At 47.8% G+C, this 25992-nt stretch overlaps 1 protein-coding gene across 2 annotated transcripts in view; it reads right to left on the reverse strand.

Moving 5' to 3' along the window:
- The window catches only part of LOC108919880 (potassium voltage-gated channel subfamily H member 6-like), a 31402-nt gene extending 8320 nt beyond the window's left edge, over window positions 1-23082 (reverse strand). The window contains exons 1-9 of one of the 2 annotated variants that reach the window (XM_029246591.1): window positions 22891-23082; window positions 15601-15831; window positions 11740-11892; window positions 11311-11420; window positions 9957-10257; window positions 9228-9421; window positions 3940-4365; window positions 2567-2966; window positions 884-1083 (exon numbers count right to left, since the gene is read on the reverse strand). In XM_029246591.1, coding sequence (XP_029102424.1) covers window positions 884-1083; window positions 2567-2966; window positions 3940-4365; window positions 9228-9421; window positions 9957-10257; window positions 11311-11420; window positions 11740-11892; window positions 15601-15831; window positions 22891-22966 — 2091 coding nt within the window. In that variant the 5' untranslated portion in view covers window positions 22967-23082. Of the gene's footprint in view, window positions 1-883; window positions 1084-2566; window positions 2967-3666; window positions 3766-3939; window positions 4366-9227; window positions 9422-9956; window positions 10258-11310; window positions 11421-11739; window positions 11893-13268; window positions 13301-15600; window positions 15832-22890 lie in introns of those variants that run through there. The other variant, XM_029246592.1, reaches the window with a different exon arrangement.
- Between the last annotated feature and the right edge of the window lie 2910 nt (window positions 23083-25992).

The raw sequence follows: 25992 nt of genomic DNA on the forward strand, positions 1-25992 counted from the left end.
GTAATAAAGAGGATGGAGATTTGCTTGTAGGAATCTAAATTTGCAGACAATGAACTGGCTTATTCTCAGGGTCTGTGTGTGTGGGTGTGTGTGTTTGGTGCGCATCTGAAGCGCGCACAGCCCCGGATCCATTTGCCCCGCTGGGTGCTTTCACTGTGGTAATTTAGGGTAAGTGTATTGCACAAAGGCACCACAGCAGTATAGTACTAGGGATTGGGGCTTGAACCAGCAACCTGCCAGTACTTACCTCAATGGCACCTATTGCGCTCTGTTTAGTTCAGTGTGTGCTGCATTTGTAGGCATTTACTGCTGGATGTGTTTCACATTTACATTTATCTGACACTTTCTCCAAAGCAACTTACAATTAGTTACCCTTTTACACATTTGGGTAACTTTACTGGAGCAGTTTAGGGTAGGTAAGGGCAACATGGTGGCACAGAGAGTAGCGCTGCTGTCTCACAGCGCCCGTGTTGTGCGAGAGGATGTGGGTTCGATCCCCGCTCGGTCTGTGTGGAGTTTGCATGTTTCCTCTGGGTGCTCTGGTTTCCTCCCACACTCTAAAGACATGCTGTTCAGGCCCCCCCCATAGTGTGTGAGTGACAGAGAGAGTGTGTGTTCCACTGATGTATGGATGAGTGACCCAGTGTAAGTAGCGTATCTAGCAGTGTAAGTTACCCTGGTGAATAAGGTGTGTCGGCTGATAACACCACATAGTTCATTGGAAGTTGCTTTGGAGAAAAGTGTCTGATAAATAAATAAAGTACCTTACTCAAGGATACTACAGCAGGAGGTGGGATTCAAACCTGCTACCTTTTGGGCCCGTAGGCAGCAGTTATATTCACCACGGTACCAGCTGTCCGTTAACGTCCCCCAGAGGACTCACTGCGTTCATGTCGATGCCGTTGGTGTAGGACCAGGCGTGCTGGAAGTACTCCTCCAGCCTCTGGCGCAGACCCGCGGGGATCTGGTGGAAACGGATGAACTCTTTGACCCGCAGCATCTGGGTGTGGTAGCGGGCCGTCCCCGAGTACAGACGCTGGATGATGGCCGACACGTTTCCAAAGATGCTGGCGTACATGAGTGCTGAAATAGAGGGTGACGGTGATCAGTCGAGTGAATCTTAAAAGCAATATAGAGCCCTGGACGTACAAACACGATGCTTTAAGTAAATAATACTTTGTAACGCTTCCACCCACAAGTTATTAATAACTGATTGTTTAGTACAGGGTCATGAAGTTCTGCTATATCCTGGAAGCAAATGGCATAAGGCAGCGTAACACGTAACGCGACGTGGTGTGACACCACTGCATCGCTGTTGAACACTTTTATTATTTTTAGCTGCTTCAAATCAGCTTAATATTAAAACTGAACATTAAAATGTCACCTCCATGACCCCTTATTCAATACTGTTGACTTGTTAGCTCCATGAACATGTCCAAAGTTCACCAGTTTGGGGCTACTTGTCTATCAGCTTTATTGACCACCTACTCCATCAATAAATGCTTAATAAAACACAGAACCCTTGATTTATTTATGGGGGTACGTTTCTGTAAAAATGCTGAGTAATCAACGTCAACAACCGCTTGTCCCGAGCGGGGGTCGTGGCGAGCCGAAGCCTCTCCCGGCAAGTCAGGGCGTAAGGCCGGAGGGGGAGGGGACACACCCAGGACGGGACGCCAGTCCGTCACAAGGCACCCCAAGCAGGGCTCGAACCCCAAACCCGCCACATAGCGGGCACCGGCCAAACCCACAGTGTCACCACGCCCCCCTAAAATACTGAGTATAGTTATATTAAAATTGAAACTAATATTAAGTGACTGAAAATAAGAATGTTTTCTCCACAAGCCCTTTGCCTGTTGCTAACAGATTCATTCTACAAATATGTAGAGTGTTCCTCACCTTTTTGCTGATGACTGACATCCAGCAACAGCAAAGACCACCTCTAAACACAGCGGAATGAAGGTGGTCCTACTACTGTATTTCTACTCTATTCAAGCGCGTTTTGCTGCCAACTAGTGGTGACGCCTGGAAATGCAGGCCGTTGTCGCTCTGCGAAACCCAGGAATTTTAAAGAATATGATGACGCCCTGCGTTACCGGGTTGGCTCCGGTTCCCCGCGACCCTGTATGGGACAAGCGGTTCTGAAAATGTGTGTGTGTGTGATGACGAATACGAAGCAATTACATTTACATTCACGATTAAAAGTAAAGGAATGAAGTGAGAAATCCTGAAATCTCAGAAAATCTGTAACATGACGAACCGATGTAGTTATAATCGAGAGCGGAGACGAACAAGGATGAACACTTTCATATAAAATGGGATACATTCACATGTGAAACCAAAACTGTGAGTCATACAGGATTCCTCACGGAGTTCACCATCAGAACTGGGTTCTCTGATGCATATCTATTTAGTTGCCATTTCTTTTTCCATGGTATCGTACTATGACTGGGGTGCTGTCCTATAAGAATTGGTTGTCTGGTTCTCTTCAGTTAGGTTTGCATAAACTCAGGTGATCATTATTCAGCAAGTACCTGTGCAAAGTGTTTTGGGAATAAAAACTCACAGCCAATAAGCATGACACAGATGGAGAAGATCTTCTCAGAGTTGGTGTTTGGTGAGACGTTGCCGAAGCCCACACTAGTCAGGCTGCTGAAGGTGAAGTAGAGCGCCGTCACGTACTTGTCCTTTATGGATGGCCCAGAGCTGGAGTCGCTGTCATTGTACTGTTTGCCGATCTGGTCGGCCAGGTTGTCCAGCCAGCCGGTCTTCATGTAGGGCCGTTCCACGTTGCCGATGGCGTACCAAATACAGGCCAGCCAATGGGCGATGAGAGCAAAGGTGCACATGAGCAAGAAGAGAACAGCCGCTCCATATTCCGAGTAGCGGTCCAACTTCCGCGCTACACGCACCAGTCGCAAGAGCCGGGCCGTCTTCAGCAGCCCTATCAGAGTCGTAGTCTGGGGCTTAAAAATGGTGAATGAGACAAATAAGACATTGCTTGAGACCTCATAAGACACAACAGCAGGAAAAGAAGGCACAATGAACACGTAACGTATCTAAAGCTTAAGTGATGTGTACGCGATTGAAATTCGGCGTTTTCGGATGGAGGAAGCCAGTTTTTTTCCGTGAGAGTCGCGAACCTTACGCGTTCCTCAAAATGTCTCCAACCTCCCGTCGACTCGCCTGGGAATTTTCGAAGGCACCAACATTTCTGAGTGGATTTAAGAGCATTTTCTTCGCGTTTCGGTTTTCCGAGGCTTTTCTAGAGCGCAGTGAAAATGGTCTGCATTTCCCTATTCTGCCATTAGTTGGCAGCAAAACGCAAAAGTGTAGCTGACAAATGGGTGACAATTGGTCACAATTAGTCGCTGGTTACAAGATGAATCGGTCACTTCCTCGTGGCCAGTAAAATACAATCGGGATGTGTATTTGTAATACTGTGCAACAACTGTAATACTTTATGCGACTCATTCTTCCTTCTCTAGTTCTCCGTTTCATCCTCATTTGGCTCTTGAAGCACAGATGTAACACACAAAGTAACGCAGTCCTGTCTTGTCTCCATGTAAAGCAGAGCATAACACATTGAGTAGGAGATGGGAAACACTGCATTTTCTTAGAATTTCCTGTCATTTCATAGTAGACAATTATAATGTAGCTTCATACAATAAAAGACGATAAAATAAGCCGACGTCCTGTCCTGTCCTGTCCTGTCCACCCAGTGTTTTCAGTATAGAGGAGCAATGAGAGCCTGCCTTGCACGAGCTGTTGATGAAAGAAGAAAAACTTTCAATTCACTATAGCTTTATGTGATGTATAGATGTATAGATTATGCAAGGGTTTCAGTTCCTTTTTCACTTGACCAAAATACTGACCAGAATGTTGGTGAATGGTGACATTTTAAACTAAATCATGTTTGTCCCTAGGATCCCTGCCTACCTCATCAGATCCAGAGCGGAAGATGAGCAGGTCAAAGGGGATGGCAGCAACGATGTCGATGAGGAACCAGCCCTTGAAGTAGTGCACTGCGATGTGGCCCGGGTGGCTGACCACCTCATCGTTGTGGTTCACGTAGGTGGTGCGGAAGTTGATGAGGATGTCCACGATGAACATGACATCTACAACGAGGTCCACTACGTTCAGCGGGTCGCAGATGTAGCCGCAGGTACGCCGGCGCGAGTGCTCTTGCTCGTTGAGCAGGAAGGCAGCAGAGTACGGCGTGAAGACGGCCGTGTAGATGACCAGCAGCAGGATGACCCAGTCCCACGATGCCTTGAAGGGGCTGTAGTGCAGGATGGTCCATCTGCGAATGCGTGGGGTCTGCAGTTTGTACTCGGGCAGCACATCCGCCCCCAGGGACAGCACCTGGAGTGCGTGATAGGGAGGCAGGAACTATGGCTGTGTACAGGTTGGAAGCAAAGGTCAACAGAAAAATGCTAGAGGTAGCATCGGCAGAGAGTCATCGATGGGCAGACAAGTCGGTGAGTTGCTACAAAAAACGATCTGATGTGCAGGGCAGGTTTTATAATTCGGCAAACCTTGGCAATTGCCTGAGGCACCGCAGTTTGAGGGTTTCGAATTTAGCTACTAAAAATCGAAAAATCAACTAACGTTGGAAAAAAAAAAAGATCAAAGAAAATTTGTTTATAATGCAAAGTTTTAATAGGAAATTGAAGATCTGACACCTTACATGCACACCGTATGCAGATTGCCACCCTGTGTCTTTGAAATCTTGCAGTTTTGTCGGTAAAATTTTCTATGAAACAAACTGTCGGTCAACGCGGTAAATTGGACGTATTCTCTTAACTCCAGACTGTAAGTTTAGTTTTCAGACCTTTTTCAATTGGTAAAGTATGAAGGTGTGTTCTGTGCAAATATATAATGCCCACATATTTGTCATCAGAAATAGTGACATCAAAAATTATACTTATACAGAATTTTATTTATTTATAAATTCAGTTTTATTTTCCCTTCTTCATAATCTTCATAACGTAGCTATATAAAAAAGATACACTTTTTTCCATATATACACACGTGTACCTTTATTAAATTGCAAAGAGAAGTCTGTGCTAAACGGATTCTTGTCAGAAACCTCAGCGCCGGCCCTCACTGGGCAAGTGCCGCGAAGTCAAGATCGAGTCGTGGCAACCGCTGCACGGGAGGGTAGGGAAATGGTTTACCATCGCGTTCTTGTGAACGTGCGAACATGGCCCAACATGTAGTCTCCACTCAGGCGAGGGGAGGATTGAACCCCGGATCAAAACCGCAGCCCAGGAGCCGCGGGGCACCAGCGCTACCCGCTGTGCCGAAATTAACGTCCGACTCTCCGTGAATTCTATTCGCAGCCGGTTCAGCGAAGCACCAAGAGAAACTGGCTGGGAGTCAATGACACGTGAGGTTTCTGTTCCACCTGCACAATGTGCTCTGATGCCGATGCCCAACAGCAGCCTTCCAATTACCGTTAGTGTCAATGCGCAAAGGAGAGAGGGCTGCAGACGCAACGTGTGTGCGTTTGTGCAAGAAAGCACATGAGAAAGGTGAGAAAGGGACAGATATGGCTTTTGCTAAATCAACACCTGTACTGCGAGATCGCCTGGTTTTTTGTGTTTTTCCTGGGAAATTGTGTCTGACACCAAAACGGGGGAGCGAAGCACTGGCGGCACAGCGAGTAGCGCTGCTGTCTCACAGTCCCTGGGTGGAGCAAGAGAACGTGGGTTTAATCCCCGCTCAGTCTTTATGGAGTTTATGTCCGTGTGGGTTTCTACTGGGTGCTCTGGTTTCCTCCCACAGTCCAAAGACATGCTGTTCAGGTTACCCCATAATGTGTATGCTCCACTGATGTATGGATGAGTGACCCAGTGTAAGTAGTGTATCTAGCAGTGTAAGTCACCGCGGTAAATAAGGTTTGTGGGCTCATAACACTACATAAGAGTTCATTGGAAGTCGCTTTGGAGAAAAGTGTCTGCTAAATAAAGAAATAAATGTAAAGCGGGAGGTTCCCAGTGATGAGGCTCAAGATGAAGCGAGAAAAGAGCAGATATCTCGCCCTGGTACAGCTGCTAGTGAAAGTTCCCAGCGCCGGAGCAGCCGTGAGTTTTAGTGAGTTCACGTGTGTTGAGCGGTCGTGCTCCAGCTAGGATGTCTCGATTTGACCCCCAACACTGGAAACGGTGGAATACGTGGAACTGTGTAACTCAATACAAGTAAAGTACGGGGCTGCAGAACACACCAGCGGATACGCTCGAGAAGAAAAAACTGCGACAAACTGTCAGACTTAAGCAGAGAAAGAGCAAGTGAAGAAGACTGTGGTGATGGAGCTTCTGCATCCACTTTCAGCCTGTTGACCAGGATCAGCTGTAGTACAGTGTGATCTACATTTGGTCCCCGCCTACTCCCATTGCACTCACTTTACCACAGTGACCTTACTTGTCCCCCCGATCACCGGGCTCCCCGCTGAGGGGGACGGACCCCGCAGCCAGCCGACCGGGCTGAGTCTGCATGTTCCGGTTGAAACCCAGGGGACGCCATGAGGCAGAGTCAATGTCACCATTAATCTGTTTAATACTTCAGCGTAGAACACAGCACATTGTACGTCTACAATTATTTCACTCCTTTCACTTTTCTAATTCATGTTCTCCTGTCATGTTGTTCTAATCAACCATAATAAAAGAAAAAGCAATTTGATGAAACGGAGAAGTAATTTTCCGCTAAAAGGCTACGTGCGTCATCAATGGAAAACGGCAGGACTGTAGAGCGGAAGAGGAGACGTTTGCCTCGTTTGGATTTTGAGGTTCTGGTGTGAAGTTACAGAAGTCAAAGGCCCTCATATTTTCCAGGCATTTCCGGCAAAACCAAAGACGGCTATTGAGTACGGAACCAGGTAAACCGGGGTAACCCTAACAAACGAAGACGGGTCTTCATTCAAGGCAGCGATGACTGTGCGCAGCAGCCCGTACTGGAACATGGATCCCCAGAAAATAAAGCCGCAGGAATCTCCTGTCCACTCTCTACACCTTCCTCATCTGTCCTCTTTTGAGTTCCACGCTCTCCTCCACACTCTTGGTGGTTGCTCTCCATCACCCTTCTGGCCGCTTCCTGGATGACCTCGACACCTTCTTGAGTTCCCTCCCTGTGGACAAAACTCCACTGATCCTTCTGGATGCCTTCAACTGGCACGTCAAGGACATTCACACAATCATCCTTCTGTCGCTCCTACGTTGAATTCCTCCCTATGTCTCAGTCCTCTTCTACTCACAAGGCAGACCATACCTTCCCTGTCCTCTCTCTTCATGTTTCTGACCATTTCTTCATCACCTTTCAGAACTCCATCACCGCTGCCTTCCCCCCTTCCGCCTGCCCTCCCCCGTCACAATCTTCCATCATTTACACTTCACTCTTCTCTTCGATCCACTGAGGTGGCCACAAATGACACCACCAACATCTTCCCTTCAACCTATCCTCCTCCCTAGACTCTCTGCCCTCCAGCTCCCAGACCAACACACCCCAAATCCAGCCCATGGTTCTCAGATCTACTCGATTCCACCAGAACCTCCATACCATTGAACGGAAATGACCAAAATCAAAAACATGATGAAGAGTCTCGCAGTTTATAAGGAGCTCCTTGCCCCTTTCACTCTGCTGTTACCTCAACAAAAATGACCTTCCAGAACAGTCTGCAGCCAACAATCCGCATAAACTCTCCAGCACCTTCATCCACCCTCACTGCTGACAATATTGCCTCATTCTCCAAAGTCAGTCAGTTTCATCACCATCAAGATCTCACCACCCTCTTTCCCTCAGATACATTGGACTTCCCAGCGAAGCCTCATTGTCAGCATTTCAACCCCATTAGAAGGAGAAACTCACAACGTCCTGCACGTACACAGAGCCACCACCACCTGCGCCCTTGATCCCATCCCTTCACCTCTCCTGCAAGCTCCAACATGCCGATAAACGTAGCTATCTGTGCAACGTGTGCTGGTTTAAATGTTGGAATCAGCCAAAATAATTGTACTTTGAGAATCGTGTGTCTGCATCTATATCCATTCGTCTGCCGGTGTGATGCACTTTGGTTTACTGAGTTGTGCATCACTCTGGTGAAAAGCATCTGCTCAATGAACGAATGAATGAATAAATGAATAAGGCACAGATGAGAATATCGAATGCTCGGTCGAATGCTGACTACTGAGACAGAATATCAGGAGCGAACGACTTTTCGATCGGGATGTTTTTCTCGAAAAGACCTCAGTAGAAGTAAATTAAGCACCCGATTAATGGAGCGCTCAGACGGCATCCGTCTTCGGGGAGACACTGCCGTCTCGTCCAATCACGCGGCAAACGCACACGCAGCGATCCCAACACAAAGGCGCCAGTATAAGTGTAGTAACTTCCCGCGAAGACATCGCCTCTTGCTGATCAAGGTAATGACGAAGACTTATTGATCTCTAAATTAGCTACGGATCGTTATAAGGGCCTCCCAGGAAAGCGCAGCACAAATGTCAGCGGTGAAGACCCACAATGCTTTGCTGGAGACCACCGCAATCATGAATTGATCTTCGGCAGACAGGCTTGTCCAGACTGGCCCAGAGGCTCGTGAACAGAACCGTAATGATTTTTCCACCGGATAGACGCGCCGCACTCGCCCTCCCGGCTCGGCCACATACGCACCCACCCGGCGACAATGAGCACAAGCCCAATAACCAGCTCGTATAGCACGACACACAGCAGCAGCGATGGCAGAGAGCGGGATTCCACCAGCAGCAGCAAATGGGAAACATTTCTTCTCAGGGTCATTGTGGACTTTTGTAACCCCAGCTTGCTCGCTTCTTCATGCTTTGTGTCGCTCTCGCTCATACATCCGACACGAACAGCACGCAAACAACAGACGTACTCATTTATCCTTTCATCTGATCCTTTTCTCCAAAGTGACTTACGATGTTACGCTACTTGCACTGATTACCCATTTATACAGCTGGGTAATTTTTTCCTGGAGCAGTTCAAGGTAAGTTCCTGGTTCCAGGGAACTGCAGCAGGAAGTGGGATTCGAACCTGAGTCCTTCAAATGCAAGGCTGAGGCTCTAGCCAGCGTGTAACACGCCGCTCCATTTTCAGTTATAATGATGTGTTTTTCACACAGTTTTTAACCCAACTCAGTTAATGCGGTGCCTTAGTTGACAAAGAGACTGACGCTGGTCAGGCCAATGGGATGAGGCCCCCGTTACTCCTACCTGGGTCACTTTCTCTGTAACGTTCTGAGTGCGGTCCTTCACCTTGCTTGCCGCGATGATCTCGATCTCAGCGGGCGTGTGCGGGCGAAGCTTGTCCGGCCCAAAATTCAACGTGATCCGCGGGACCTTGTCGATGGTGCGGCGCCTCATTAGGTCCGAGTCTGAAGTGGAATTCAGCAGGTTGGCCTTGAGACCTGGAGCCAAATCCAAACGAGCATGAAAGGGAGAGTCCGCAGGAGGCGATAAGGTGTTCTTCTAGCTTTAGGGTGGCCTTAGGTCGGTTAAACCGATTTGCCCCAGTCGAGGTTGGAGGGGCAGAGTCCGTGAGGGGCGAGGAGCTTTTCCAAATTCAAATCAACCAAATCCTGTCTGAGGTCAAAATGGCCACATTTCCCAAATATCCCATTTTCTTGCATTTCAGCACTTGGAGAAAGAATCGGGCAGAAACGTGCAATGCCTCTCAAAGCGTGTTTCGGTAGCTACTGAACTCTGAACTGAGTCCATCACCGTTGATGCTAGTATGGTTACGGAAACAGGGAAGAGATCCTACCGAGTCCACGTGTGACAAAAGTGCTACTACATGAGAAGGGCAAATAGAAGGAGAAGGTTGAAACCGAATCTGGCTGGGAAAGGGGAAAGATCACAGGGACAAGAGCAGAGAGGAAAGAGGTCGTCTGGAGACACAGACGGCGAAATGTGACGAAAGAGAGGTGCATTGTGGGTACTTACGGCCAGCGATACGTGGGCCCCCATCATGGCGCCCCCAAGTGGCTCGCATCCTGTCGATGTGGTCCAGTGAAGAGGCGCGCCGTAGTCCCGGACCACCATCTCGCGCCCGAGGGCGAGGGAAACGGGTCCCTGCAGGGGGTCCGTCAGGCTCCGGGACCTCAGGGGAACGTTCCGGAAGAGAGAGTCCGGCGGACCGCAGACGGCCGTCCAGCCCAATTAGGGCCTCCGTCTCTTCGGATTTTGGGCAGCTCTCCTGGGACAGGAGACGAAGCTCTTTGAGGGGAACCTCCTCGCTGCTCGGCTGAGGACGGAGGTGGACAACGTCAGCGTCGGTCACACGGGGGGACAAAGCATCAACATGAGGCGTTGTGGAGAAGACACCTGTCAAAGTTCACCGCCCTGTACGGTGACATCAACTGCACTGAACCCTGTAGGAGGCAATAACACACTCTCCTGATCAGCAGCACGCCAGGAATTCAACAGTCAGCATCTATTTGCAGGAGCCCAACTGATGCGTTTTGGTTCATTTAAGTAAGATAATATTGTTAATGGTAGGAGAAAAATGTGTACAATGTTATAAAGATAGGTGTTAAATGCATTTTTGTGATATTTTTATCCCTTTTTAGTGCATTATTGCTTACATTATTTCATTTAGCAGACGCTTTTCTCCAAAGTGACTTTCAATTAACTCTATGTAGTGTTATCAGCTCTCACACCTTATTCACCGCGGTAACTTACACTGCTAGATACACTACTTACAATGGGTCACTCATCCATACATCAGTAGAACACACTCGCACTCACACTCTCTCTCTCTGTCACTTACATACTATGGGTGACTTAGAGTCACCAATCCCCCCTGAAGAGCATGTCTACCCCTATTAGTCACCCTAACTAAATCCCTAATAGTCACCGTAATCATAACTTTATTAGTCACCCTAATTGTTATCCTATTACTCACCCTAATCATAACTCTTATTAGTCATCCTAACCCTAACTGTATTAGTCACCCTAACCATAACCCAAATTCTATTAGCCACTCTAATCATAACTCCATTAGTCACCAGAACCCTATTAGTCAACTTAATTATAACCCTATTAGTCACCCTAATTACAACCCCATCAGTCACCTGAACACTAACTCTACTAGTCACCCAAACCATAACTCAAATCCTATTAGGTACTCTAATCATAACTCCATAAGTGATCATAACCGTATTAGTCACCTTATCCATAACCCTATTGATCACTCTAAGCATATCCCAAACCCTTAACTTAACCCAAAACCTGAACCCTGCTCTAACCCAAACCCCCTTGATCTGATGTGGGCCCTTAGCGATGTTAGCTCACCTACCTGCAGATAATCCACCACGACACCTTCAAACTGGTCCTTGGAAAGGGAGGAGCGCCGCAGAGCAAAGTTGCGGATGGAGGGCAGGTTCACTCGTATGCTGTGACCGTGACCTGCAAAGGGCCATGAGCTCCACGTTTCAGCACCGTCACGAGTGTCGCCACCGAACTCCACATCTGCATGTACATTTACATTTATAATTCATATCTCCATGCTAAGTATTATAAGTAACAGCGGCTTAAGTTCACCCAAGAGAATAACCCCACCTGTCATCAGATTTGTGTCCCACATTGAAACACTCTTATGTGTATTTATGTAATAAATCACTGACGCAAAGCTGGTCCACACAATGGGCAGCTTCCTATTGGATCACACACAGCATACCGTATATTAAATAATCAAGGTCCCAGAAGGTCCCAGAAGGCACCTGACCTGCCCTGATCCAGCCCTGGGCCAGTCGCTGTCTGAGGCCACTTGTCTTCTGTGACGTTTCGAGCAGCTCCTCGAAGTTGAGGATGAACATAAGGACGGCACCCTCCACGCTCTTCACGGGAACCACGTCCACCCGGCAGGGCAGGCAGGTACCTGTCAGGGCAGAACACAAAATCTCAGCTCTCTACTCTAGAGGAAAATAGAGCAGGTGCTCACACTGCCCTCTTGATACTCCTCCCCCCAACTATAATCACGGTTCATCTCAGTGCCACTTGAGTAAGAAACGGGGAGAAATTGAAGGAGGGCAAGGACATTCTATGACGGACTGACATCCCGTCATTGAGTGTGCTTTCCGGATAGGCTCCGCACCACCACGACCCTGATTTGGATGCACGGTCACTGATAATGGGTGAGAAGGGATAACGATATTTCAGAGTCGTTCGCAAGGCGAAAAGATGAACCCAGGCTTTGCAGCCTTGTGAAGCTAGCGAATAAGATACATTACACAATATATTTTTATAATCAGATATAGTAAAAGGGGGGCGTGGGGGGTTTGGCCGGGGCCCGCCGCATAGGAGGTCTGGGGTTCGAGTCCCGCTTGGAGCGCCCTGCGACAGCCTGGCGTCCCATCCTGGGTGTGTCCCCTCCCGCTTTGGCCTCGCCCCCAGTGTTGCCAGGTTAAGCTCCGGCTCGCCGCGACCCCGCTCATGAATAGCAGTTATTCATGTTGGTTGAATATAACAAAATTTTCAAATACTTTATTTTATAATATATTTAAAAATATTTCTATATATGAAATATATACAGTATATTTTTCTTTAAAAATAACATGTATAGCAAAGACATACAATTATGTATTAATATAATATATACACGGCGTATTAACATTATAGATGATATATAATACTGTCCGTCCGTCTGTCCGTCCGTCCGAACCACTCGCCCCATATGGGACACGGCGAGCCGGAGCCTAACCCAGGCTTAACACAGGGAGGAAGGTCGGAGGGGGAGGGGGCACACCCAGGACGGGACGCCAGTCCGTCGCGAGGCACCCCAAGCGGGACTTGAACCCCAAACCCACCGAAGAGCAGGACCAGGACCAATCCACCGCACCACCCCACCGCCTATATAATACTGTACTGTATATATAAAAGTAGAAACCTTAAACAAGCATACTCTCCTACTAAGGAATGAACTGGAATTAATAAAAACTGATTTTCGTTTCAATATTTTTTTTAGAAAAATTATCAGTAACAAAGAAGTGTCACTGTTTGTCTTCTGCTCAGGACTTTCAGTGTAAAGCGGATGCAATAGCCTTGAAGGGTTCGGGGGGGCCGAGCATCTTCGGGGCCGAGCGTCTGGGGGGCCGGAGACAGGCGTGCGACTTCTTCCACACTCATTAGAGGCAGTCGGGTCTCTTCGCGTCTCCGTCGCCACCCTGCTATTAGCGGCAGCTAAAAATAACTTTTCTTCCTTCAGTTCAGGAGCAGCTTGTCTTTGCTGCGCGTTACCCCCACGTCGGTGGTTACCATGGCTCCTTCATCAAGATCTCTCCTCCTCCTCCTCCCTCGGCCCCTTCTCACCCGCACCTATATGCAGCAGGACCTGCTGGTGGGCGTCTCTGAGCGTCGACCCCACGCTGTCGGCGGAGCGAACCGCAAGACGCGCCACGTAAGAAAGCGCAAAGAGAAATACGAGCCCGAAGAAGAGCGTCTCGCTCAGGAACTTGGTGTACGGCGGCGCAAACACGGGCTCCTTCTTCTCGCTCCTTATTTAGCTATAATTTGGTGAAATACGCTTAGCAACCACGCAAACAGCAGGGCGACCGGAGTGGGAAAGCGCCGCAGTTCATCACACGGCCGGACGGTCGCGTCACACCATCAAGACTTATTAAGAAGTGCGCTGCGAGATTTTTCTTTTTTTTTTTTTTTTTGCACTGTTTTCTCTGCGTTTGCGTGTTCTGTGAATGATTTGCACATATTCGTACGAGACACCGTACAGAGGCACGTTACGCAACTCGGGACGCTCTAGAAAACATTTCCATGACGACGGCGGGTGCCCTGTGACCGGAGGAAATGTGCTCCCATCCAGCGAAACCAAAACATAAGCGCGCTGTCTGTCCATTAGGTGCTTCACATTTCCAAACAGACATTAATTCACCCTCGCTCTGTGTGTGTGTGTGTGTGTGTCAGTGACCAGGTCAGGTGGGTGGTGGGAATGAACCAGCGCAGACAGGGTGGGAGAAACAAAGAAACTCCAGCCAGGCACAGACTGTCCAGGCTGGAACTCCTATGAGACTAAGAACATATGCGTATTATTATTATTAAATATTATCCAGGTAGAAATGTCGACGTCTGAGCTGTTACACTTGGGGTCCCTGCACTGGAGCTCAGTTTTTAAAGCGAGACTCCACTGGGCCACCTAACACGGGGAGACACTAACACGCGGACAGATAAATCGCGTCCGGTGAGTTCGAGAAGTCGTGAGAGCGGAACGTCGACGTTTTAAGAGCTCGTTGGAAGAGGGCGCTCCGTTTCCCGCTCCGACTCTGCTTAGAGTCGCTGCGAAACCACGTGCCTTCTCCTTCCTCCCACTGTCTGGCCGTTTGCTCACTCTGGTTTATATCTTCCTTTCTTCTCGTCGCTGTGCCAAATACCCACATGAGGCGTCGAACCCATTCCTTCCTACCTACATGTACACTTCACGTCGCTCCTCATTACCACCATTTCTTGTTTGGCTCCCAGTCTGAACCATCTGTTATGTTCACGGCCTGCGATTCTTCTCCGTCACGATTGACAGCGGCGGCGGCGGCTCTAGCGTTGTGGGGGCCCGACGCCGGGTTTTAATTGGCCCCCCGTGTCATCATCATCGCTGCAGCGTCTCTTTAAAACTCACTTCATATAATTGCAATGTAGAGACTCACGCTGTATCTATATATGTATCCCAGTAAATAAGAACTTCTTGTCTCATCTCTTAAGTTTGTTGGATAAGGGGACGGAATCATTTTTTTTCCAACTATTTTAATGATATCAAAAGGCAAAATTAAAAAAGCAGTGTCATTTGGCAGCTGAATGTTGGCATATCGTGAAAGTAGCAATACGAATGTTCCTGTATTTGTAGGAACGCTTCTATCAATACGTACTCATGAATCACGATGCGAACGGAAAGAAAAAGGCTGTTTTAATCATTAAATAAAAATGAGAGAATTCATTATGTAAGAGAATTTTGTTAGCTGACACAGAATTAATTATTCCGTTCAATAACTGTTTCAACGATGCCATGAAATAAAATGAATAATAAAAAAACTGTAACCTTTGGATTCCCCGACCTTTACCCATTGCGACTTGCAGTTAAAACCCGGAAAAAAAAAAAAACACCACCTTTAGATTCTAGCTTGTAGCTTCTTTGTTCTTCTTCGTTCTCTTTCTTTTATCCTCTTGCTCTCCTCCACTCCTGACATTATTTGCTTTCCCCAATTTACGAAATAGCTGGAGCGAATTTGACTGGGAAATCATTAGTTAGGGCGCCCCCTAGTGGCTGGGGGGCTAAAAGGCCACTTATGTCGCGCATTCGGTAGGGCCGACCGACAAGAGGCCTTGGCTACACAACATCGCACTGCACTGGAAGATCCAGAAAAGCTCTGCGTCTGGAGAACAGGTCATGTAGTGCACAAGGTTGGCTGCACCAGACCAGAACCGCGGTTCTGACACTACTCTACCTGCTCTGGAAGTCCTGACTCGAGGGCCCGACTGTACTGTACTGTACTATACTGTACCACGGCTGCGACACTAACTGTGCTGAACCAGCGCAGCACGTTCTGGTTGCGCAGGACAGGCCTCGGAGCCCAAGATGATCTTTTACCTTCTTTAGCGTAGTACAGGATCTCCACCTTGCGCTCTTCGGAGCCCAGCAGGGCCTGGGTGAGCTGGGCCAGAGCGCCCTTCATGGTGCCGGGGCCCACCAAGAACTGACAGGTGCAGGGCTGCTGCATGATCTCCGCTCGCGAGAAGCCAAACATCCGGCAGAAGCCTTCGTTGCAGTAGATGATGGCGCAGTTCTTCATCTGGGCGTTGGCGATCAAGAACTTGCGCTCTGCGGGGACCATTCAAGTATTAAACAGAATGACGGGCTACCCGGGTCACCAGGTGTCGTACTGGTTAGAGTCGCCATCTTTGGACTTGATGGACCGGTTCGAGTCGACGTGTGGCAGCCTCGAGTGAGGTACCTACCCTGAACTGCTCCGGTAAGAATTACCGTGCTGTACGAAAAGGTAAATCATTACAAGTAGCTTAACAGTGTAAGAGTCACATGAGCGCTGCAATGGACCGGCATCCCATCCGGAGCGTGACCCCCCAACTGGTGGTTAGGAGTTAGCAAGAGCACAGTGGTTGGGACAGCTGGTAGTGTTGCAGCTAGCGCTAGACCCAAAGGTTGCAGGTTTGATTCCTGCCTCCGGCTGTAGTACCATCGAACACACACACACACACACACACACACACTGTCTGAACCGCTTGTCTCATACGGGGTCGCAGGGAACCGGAGCCTAACCCGGCAACTCAGGGCGTAAGGCCGGAGGGGGAGGGGACACACCCAGGACGGGACGCCAGTCCGTCGCAAGGCACTCGAACCCCAGACCCACCGGAGAGCAGGACCCGGTCCAACCCACTGCACCACCGTGCCCCCCTCACCACTGAACAAATCCAGTAAAACTACCCAGCTGCATGAAAAGGCAAATAAGTGCATGTAGCTTAACATTGTAAGTTGCTTTGGAGGAAAAACGTCATCTAAATTAATAATAATAATAGAGCTGCTGCTTTTAGATCTCAAGGTTGCTGGTTTGAATCTCAGCTACTGCTCTAGGACCCTCACGCAAGGTACTTTCCCATTAGCACTCTGGTAAAATGACCCAGCTGTATAAAAGAATAAATAATGGGGAAAGTATCAGATAAGCGAAAGTCAGACAAATAAAAGTACTTGTCGACTTGTAGAAAGAAAAAACACTCCTGTCTCCCAGTGATGTTCATCAGCAGCAGGTGTAGCGATACACACACTCGCTTGTGTGAAATGTACTTTAAAAAAGCAGCGGTAGAGGCCTGCGCCGCACTCACACACACCTGCTCTTCACGACGAGGAAATGTCTTCAGACAGATTATTAATTGTTATATAACTGGATGTTGAATATTACTCTCTCTGTTACGTTTATGAGGGTAAAACATTTTTTTGGTGACGTGAGCCAGACCTCTGTGTCCCTTCAAGCGTTTTCCGATATTTGGTCTGCTCGTGGGAACAAATGAGAGCCGGACGACGGGGACGAAGGGGAAGGAGCGGATTTACCTACGGTACACGAAGAGCTGGGTGGTTTTTACGGGAGCAACGTGCGGAAGGTACAGTACCTCGCTCGAGGGTAACATGGTGGGATCGGGACTTTGTACCCGGGTCCTTCCGCCTCTGCTCTACCCGACGGCCACTGCTGGCCTCCGCACGTGCAGGGAACCCCCTTCTCGTCCCTCCACAACTTACTGCTGGTGGTTGGAGGGCAGTGCTGGCGCTCTTCGCCGAGCTGTTCGCAGAACTTGCCTCCCGCAGGAACGGCGGCCTCCTACCCACAGCCGGCTGGAGCCACACAGCGGCGGAGATCTGGGTTTCGTTTATTTACCAAAGTGACAAAGAGGCTCTTTCCCTACACGCACTTCCGTTCCGTGTTCTATATGCAGCCTGGTTCCGTAAGACACTCTGGATGTCGCTCGCCGACCCGGTCGTCGCCAGTGTCTAGCATGGAACCTGGGGACAGCGGCATCGCTCACCAGGCTCTAGTATTGCTCATTTAAGATTGGGGGGAGGGGTGTACAACACCTTATAAGGTTTTTAAAATGATCATTATTTTAACATTGAAAATAGTGTGTAGTCAGCAGTTTTATTTCCACGGTAATAGCACAGTGACGCAAACTGAAAACCGGGTTGAAAGGTTTTATGAGCAAAAAAGCAAAAATGCTGGAATAACTAAACAAATGATCACAAACTGTGATTTAACTGGAACCAGTTGCCCTTCCTCTTCCTGAGGATCTACTGTTTTCTCAGCACAGTGACTCATAATTTCCAGAATGATAACAGAATGATAAATAATGACAGTTATTAGTTCATTTGTATCGTTTGATCATTCCTCGTTGTCCCACCGCAGCGTCACGGCGGTCCGGAGCCTGTCCTGGAAGCACAGTGTAGGTCTACACCCTGGATGGGGTGCGAACCCATTGCAAGTACACACACATAAATAAATAATAAGAAGAATAATGACATCACGATGACGATAGCACTTACAATAGCTGCCGTAATCAGTGACGTCACTAGGGGGACGGGAGGTGGCACCAAAATGAGTGTCTATACAATTTGTGTGCAGTGTTTCAGCAGAAATGTAATATTTTTATAAAAATATCCCTGTCAGAAGTTATAACAAGACATTGTGTGTGTGTGTGTGTGTGTGTGTGTGTGTGTGTGTGTGTGTACTGCCAGTGATTCAGTGATGTAGGGGAACTAGGATTTACGAGTAACATTAGTAGGAAAACATAATGGTCTGGCACGGGGGGAGGTCCATGGGAGGAGGTCCATGGGGGGTGTTGACACCAACGCCAGGGATGTGCGTGGATGGGGTCCGAGCCCGTGGCAGCTAATAACACATAATAAAACGAATAATAACATGATGACGATGACGATAACAGTTATAATAAGTGCTATGATGGTGATACACATAAGTGAAGGTGGTTATAATTATATATTATATATACTAACTGTATATATGTATATTGGTCATATATGTGATGGTGTGAATGTGACAAGCGGAGGTTGTGCTACATTCCTGACTGGTGACGCATTAAATGATTATTAATCACGTGGCGAAATGAACGCGGAAAAAGTGGCGGCGACTCGCGCTCCTTCTCCGACATCAAAATACTGCAGTACCGTGTTTTTTTTACTCCGTTTACTGTTCACTCGAAGCCTCCTACATGGTGGTGGCACTGCCTTCTCTGCAAAATTATCATCCCACGAGCAACACAAGAAGAAAAAGTGTCAGATTTTTTTTTTTAATTTTTCATAGGACCATGGCATGTAACATGTTGTCCTTGGCGGCGCAACACTTGACTTTTGCTGATAAATTACAGATGATTTTTTTTTTTTTAAATAAAAGACACTTTGCCAAAAGAGCGGAGGGGAAGCTGTGCTGCGATTCTCCTACCGAAGGACAAAAGTCCAAGACGTCGCACTTTGGCAACAATTGTTGAGAAAAAAAAAAAAAAAAAGTAGTTTTGTGCTCAATAAGCTGTAATTATGGATCACGATCAATACTAATATTTCTTCATTTCGGCGAATCACAAGAGTTGTGTATCGCCACCATTTAAACTGTGTATAATTCATTTTAAACGTGTGTGTGTGTGTGTGTGTGTGTGTGCGCGCGCGTGCAGCGAATGTAACTTTCTGTCCAAACACCGCTGTGGACATGCGGCTCCCCGCGCCGCCGCCACTAGTGCGCCAGGCGATGCTGACGCCGGAGCTGTTGCTAAGCAACCACCCGTCTCGCGCTCCTTTTCCAGCTGGCGAGCGGCAGAACAGCGTGAGCGGCGCTCCTGTTCCGAAGGGCCAAAAATCGGCTCCCCGACGTACGTCGAGATGTTTCTCACGTCCCTGCGACTGTCCGCTCGAGATACGCGTCCGAACGTCTTACTTTTGCTGCTTTTGCTGCTTTTGCTCTCGCCGCAAGCGCTTCATTCCGCCAGAAACAAACAGCACCGATGAAACAGAAAACACACGACGTCGTTTCCCTCCTGCTACGAGGACGATTCCTTCCCTGGCTGAAATAATCAGCCCTTAAACACCAACTCGATTACGGAATTATTTCTTACGGAAACAATAACAAATTATTGGCTCCCAGACAGAAATATGTCACCTAAAACTGATTACGTAGCGAAATAAAAACGACTTCATGCATGACATATTCTGAAATTAAAGGCATGATTTTAAGCATAGTATATTTACATAATATATTATACTAAATATACTATTATAATAATACCGTATATTTCATAATTTTTAAAAGTCATTATTTTCTGGCTTATCTTCGTTCATTCATTCATTCATTGTCGGTAAACACGGTGGCCCGAAGCCTGTCACGCGAGCACGGGGTGCGACAAAGGTGCGCGCTGCGCGGAGACACTTGGAGATGCTCGTGACGTCATGAGGCGCAGTTGGCAGGACCGCTGCCAGTGTCTGTCACGAGACACCTGGCATGACCTTCACCCAATGGTGAGATTAAGGCTTAGTGTGATATCTGTGGGGGGTGCGGTGGCACAGCGGGTTTGGCCTGTGTCTGCTCTTGATGGGCCTGGCGTTCGATTCCTGCTTGGGGTGCCTTGCAATGGACTGGCGCCCCATCCTGGGTGTGTCCCCTCCCCCCCAGCCTTGTGCCTCGTGTTGCCGGTTTAGGCTCTGGCTCGTCGTGACCCTTTATGAGACAAGCGGTTCAGAAAGAGTGTGTGTGTGTGTGTGTGTGTGTGTGTGTGTGTGTGTGAGAGATCTCTCTGAAATCAAAACATCTGCTGTAGAACCTTGGAACGAGGTCCTTACCTTCTGATACAGTAAGGATATCAAATGATACAGAAAACTTACTTTTCAAATGAGTCAGCAGCTTTAGAAAAGAGTAGTACCTAAATGACAACAATAATAATTTGTACTATCATTTTTACTAATAATTGTCCTAATTATTTTACTATAATTTTGCTTATTATTATTATTATTAGTATTAGTATTATCATTATTATACTGAATCTGCCACCTTAATTGACTGAGAGGCAATGAAGTGCTTGAAGTGCCTATATTGAAAAAAGAGAATCCAATGGGCATCAATCGAACCCTAGTTATTCACTAGCAGTCACTTCTTTCAGGGTTAATACACTAAATTTGGCCAGAAAACACCCAGATTGACACCAGCGAGGGACAAAAACCTTCCAGGTTGCAAACACCAAGTGTGTATCTGACAGAAGCTGCTGCACAGAATAAAACAGCCGCTTTGGAAATTAAATGACAGCGTAGTTCAGTAAAAAAGGGCAGCTACATATTTCCATAAGAGTGCAGCAGTTGTGCAGGAGCACATAAGGTAAGAAAAGGGTGTGAACGCTTTCAGTGACCAGATGTAAAGCGCCGAGGGTCAGAACACCATCCCTTCCACTGTAAACTGGAAGAAAAAAAAACTCCATTGGAAGCAATGCAGATTTTCTTTTATTTTATTTTTTATTACTGTTCTGATCTGGGACCCCGGTGGAATTCTAGGTGTAAAATTATTACAATATACGGCACTGACAGCATATGTTCAATCTGGCCGTCTGTGCAATGCATTGCTTTGCGAGGTTTTAACAACAAACTTCGAAGCTTTTCAGTATAACATTATATTAACGTAATAGAAGCACTTTTTTGTGTATATTCACCCATTAGTTACAAATCAATATCTACTTTAATTCAATACTCTACATTTACATTACTAAACCAGTGTGCATCGCACAAGCAACTAGATATACCTTTATTTTACATTTCAATTATTATAGTGAAATTTATTTTAGTATTAATAATTTTGTGACATTTATTCATTTAGCTGATGCTTTTCTCCAGAGCAACTTACAATTATTTACCCCTTTATACAGCAGGGTAATTTTAGTGTAGCAATTCAAGGTACCCTGTTCAAAGGTACTTTGGCTGGAGGTGAGATTTGCACCTACGACCTTTTGGGTCCAAAGGCAGCAGCTCTAACCCCCAGCCACCAATTTTCCAAAGAATGTAACTACATCCGAATGGATGGTGATGAGTTTTTGTGTCATCGAAAGCATCGCTGCTGAAGTACAATTTGGCAAAGAGAAAGGCTGCGCTTCCATTTCGAAGGACACGGTGTGTCAAACATCACTGACGCCAGAGCAGCGTTTCCATTAAAATGTCAGCAGGCCGCAAAACATCTTACAGCCACAATGGCTCTGCTGGAATAGTAACAATTTTTCCACCTCTTGCCGTTTCACGTTCTCTATCGCAGCAGCAGCACGGCTTCCTTCCACGGTCCGTCTGACCGGACGAGGGCCAGTTTCTCACCTCCTGACCACAACCTGACCGCAGTGTGTGAGCACAGTGCTAGCGGGGGACCAGTGAGGGACCAATGCGGAGGAGAGGACTTGAGACGGTGGGGGTTGGGCTCTGGAGATGGGCTCAGGGTCCAGCTACTGTACAAGGTAAATGCTGGCACCACAATTAGTAAAAAAAAAAAAAAAAAGTGCTTCCTACTAAAGTCAGTTATTAAAACTATTTTTTTTTCCTGATGACTGAAAATAGTGTTGCATATTAAAAATCAGTTTATGTTATTAGTGATTTGCCCTAGTTCTCCATACACTTCGGGAAAACGTGTCACTTATATAACTGTCAGTGCTATTTTCTGTTATTACTGTTACTGGACCGTTTGCCTCGTGACCTGGATGGAAGGTCACGCTATTGTACCGGGGTATAGATTTCTGTTGGCTTCACACATGGGAGAAGACAAAGCTGTAAGAACACAAACGTGACGCATCACAGGTGGAACTGAGCGAAACACCTGGAGCGGCGAGGAGGACGGCGGGGGGACACAAAGGGACACTGACCAGGAATGAGGACACTTCTCTCCAGAATCACTGACGGTTATTTACCCCTGTAAACACCGGGGTACTTTTACTGGAGGACTAATGGGCAAGTACGTTGCTCAAAGGTACTACAGCTTGAGGCGGGATTCGAACCTGCAACCTTTGGGTCCAAAAGCAGCAACAGCAGCAGCAGCGCTAACCGCTGCAGTACCAGCTGTCCTCAAAAAAGTGCAAAGACATTTAGAAGATGAACAGTGAACGAGGTGATAGATACTTGCGCTCCACACACAAGTGTATTTAAATGAAAGAATCTTCTGTTATCTTTTAAGAGAAAGAAACATTCAGTTTTTAGGAAGTACGATCGACGCCCCATTACATTATTTACATTCGACAAGGAAACTGTGTGAGCTGCGCTGCTGTTGTGCGTCACGTACACGTACACGTACACGTAGACGTAGACGTGTAGCGGCGTAAATAAGACACAGCGGCAGGGCACGTGAAGCGCTTCACTTACTCTGTCCCTCGAACCTGCGGATGATGGTGTCCAGGTAGGTGTTCTGCGGAGCCACATGACCTCGTCTCACCGGCATCTTGAAGAAGGAAGGAGGTCCGAGCTGCTTCTTCTTCTTCGCCACATGAACTCCTGCGCAAGTTGTTCGGGACCCAGAATGTTCTACGCTTGTATATTACATGTATCTTTCTTCCTTTTGAAAAAAGATACAAAACAAAAGTAATAAAATATAGGAACGATTATGCAGAAGAGCTCAACGGGGAGTCGGTCGGTGTTTCCCGAAAGCCACGGCAGCCCGCGCGCGCGCTCCCTCGGCGAGTTGAAAGTCGTGGGTGAAGTTCGGGTTGAGTGCGCGTGCCCGTGCCCGTGCCCGTGCCCGTGCCGCCCGCGAGCCGGACGCTTTTCCGGCAGAAAAACAAGGGAAACGAGAGGGCGAAAGAAAGGCTCCGGGATGCGCGCTCCCGCCGCCCCGCACGACACCTCCGCACCTCCTTGTCGGGGACGCGCCCGCTGTTCCCGGGGCGGTCGGCTCGTGGCTCGTGGCTCGTGCTCTACTACTTTTACCACGGTCCCTGGCGGCGGTTTCGTTCCGCGTCGTTGAGTTTCTCTCGAGAAATAAAACAAGCGCGTTAAAAACGAGAAACTTTTCCAGCTTTTTAGCGCTTTGAAACTTTGTCACAGTTAGTTTATTGTGATCCTTTACGTTTATTATTAACCCTTTATTCAGCTCCCCTTTGTGCGCGTCACATAAACAGCTCTGCAAAGCTGATCCGCCTGTTTATACTGCAGCAATGCTTCAGGGTGGGATTTGAGCCCATGACCTCCACACCCAAAGGCAAGGGGCAGCTGACACCCTACGCGTTAGAGCTGCTCTCTGCGGACACGGAAGTTGCAGGTTTGAACCCACCTCCGACTGTAATACCCTTGAGCGAGGCACTTTCCCTAAAAAGTGCTGTAATAATAATGGGTAAATCACTGCAGCTCACTAACACAGAGTCACTTTGGAGGAAAGCGTCAAAGAAACGAAACCCCCAGTGAAGTTTCTTCATGAACCAGGAAACTTAAACCTTCTCGTAAGATGAACCTGGGGGGGTAATGAGGACCACTGGAGTAGAGTGAAGGTCCAAGGTGCCTGTTGGGGTAACATTCGCAGCCCGTTCAGATGTTCTTGCTCGCGTTCCTGTTTTTCAGCATCTGGTTCACGTTTCAGTGTCCGTCTCCCCTCAGAAGTGTGTGAAAGACCCGCCCTTCCTTTTCACACCTCTCTGCGGATCCATGGTTTCGCCAAAAAAGAGCTTTTCCTCAGGGGAGACACTGCCAGACCCACGGGTCACATCTATTTGATCTAAAGTGACACACATCTCCAAGAACAGCACAGATTTACACCAGTTAATGCAGTAAGATTCTTTAGAACAGATTAGAACGTCACAATTTCAGATGGAAAATTAGCTGTTCCTGTGCTTTTTCACTTCATATTTTTATTTGACTTGTAAATAGTAGACCACAGATGGTAAATAATTTGCTGTAGGTTTTCTGTAACCCTAAGCACTTGGCTTCTGTCCCGACTCCGAAGCCACTTTGCTTGCTCGGTCGGGTGAAGAGTAATTTAGATGTCTAGTGCCATGTATCCCGTGGGCGGCACTGACTGCTCTGACTCCCACTTGAGCCACAGATTGGCCTTTTCTCTCACGCGTGGTAATTTCAGGCCCTCGGAGTGGTAAAGCGGCCCCTCTCACGTCAGGGAGGGCTGCTGCACCAGAGATCGGTGTGCATGTGAGACGCTGACGCCACGCTGTGAAGCCGTGGTGCTTCGCTCACTTCCCGCTATGGGAATTGTCGATCTTCTGCACAGTGACGGCATGGTTTAAAAGGGGTACGGTACCGCGCTACTGCTCTAAGCGCTCAGGTGACGTTACGGAGTAGTTACAGGCGGAGTGGCACAGCGGCGCAGCAGGTAACGCGGCTGCCCCACAGCACCCGGGCTGGCTGGACGTAGGTCGGAACCCAGCCTAGTCTGTAGAGTTTGCATGTTCTCGCCGAGTTGGTGTGGGTTTCCTCCAGGTGCTCTGGTTTCCTCACACAGTCCACAGAGATGCAGTTCAGGTGAACTGGACACTCTAAACTGCCAGGGGTTTTGCCCGCAAAACCCTCAGATTTGCAGACACTGCTCTTGATTGACACCCACCATCAGCCCATCACCTCCTCTCTCCTCTCAAAGACGTCCCAGTGGACTCCTAGAATTACCCCAGCCGCTCGGGTCAAATTCTCCAAACTTCCAGAACATCATTGTGCATTTGAGTTTCTTTCCATGTTTTCCACAATTGTTATGTAGCTTATTTCCATACACCTCTTTATCCCGAGCCATAAGGGAAAAAAGCTATCCAGCTAGGCAGGTATCAACCGCAACACCCTACTAGACTGCTACTCTCTTCCACATCTGCCCACTTGGTGGTCCCGCGCACGAAAGGTAAAGCACGGAGGTTCTCGGTTCTGGCTGCGTTGTGGTGGAACGACCTTCCCCTCTCACTCAGAACTGCTGAATCCCTGTCCACATTTAAAAAGGGTCTTAAAACTCACCTCTTCCAGGCTCACTTTGCCCATCATCTCTTAAGTTCATGTAAGGTGTAAATGTTCATGCACTATAACTTTAACATCATGCCTGGATAAACCTTTACACAGCTACTCCTGTAATATAACGTAAATGTTTATATTTATTTAGAGGACACATCTCTCCAAAGCGATTTCCAATGAACTCTATGTAGTGTTATCAGCCCACACACCTTATTGACCGCGGTGACTTACACTGCTAGATGCACTACTTACACTGGGTCACTCATCCATACATCAGTGGAACACACACCCTCTCTCTGTCACTCACACACTATGGGGGAACCTGAACAGCATGTCTTTGGAGTGTGGGAGGAAACCAGAGCACCCAGAGGAAACTCACGCAGACACGGGGAGAACATGCAAACTCTACAGACTGAGTGGGGATCGAACCTGTGAGACAGCAGCACTACTCGCTGTGCCACCGAGCCCCTATGTGTAGCTCAAAAAAAAATATTACGAGGAAGGTGATCAGGAATCGTCGATATTCGGATAAAG

The sequence above is a fragment of the Scleropages formosus genome, chromosome 20 (assembly GCF_900964775.1).
Source record: "Scleropages formosus chromosome 20, fSclFor1.1, whole genome shotgun sequence".
Lineage (NCBI taxonomy): Eukaryota > Metazoa > Chordata > Actinopteri > Osteoglossiformes > Osteoglossidae > Scleropages > Scleropages formosus.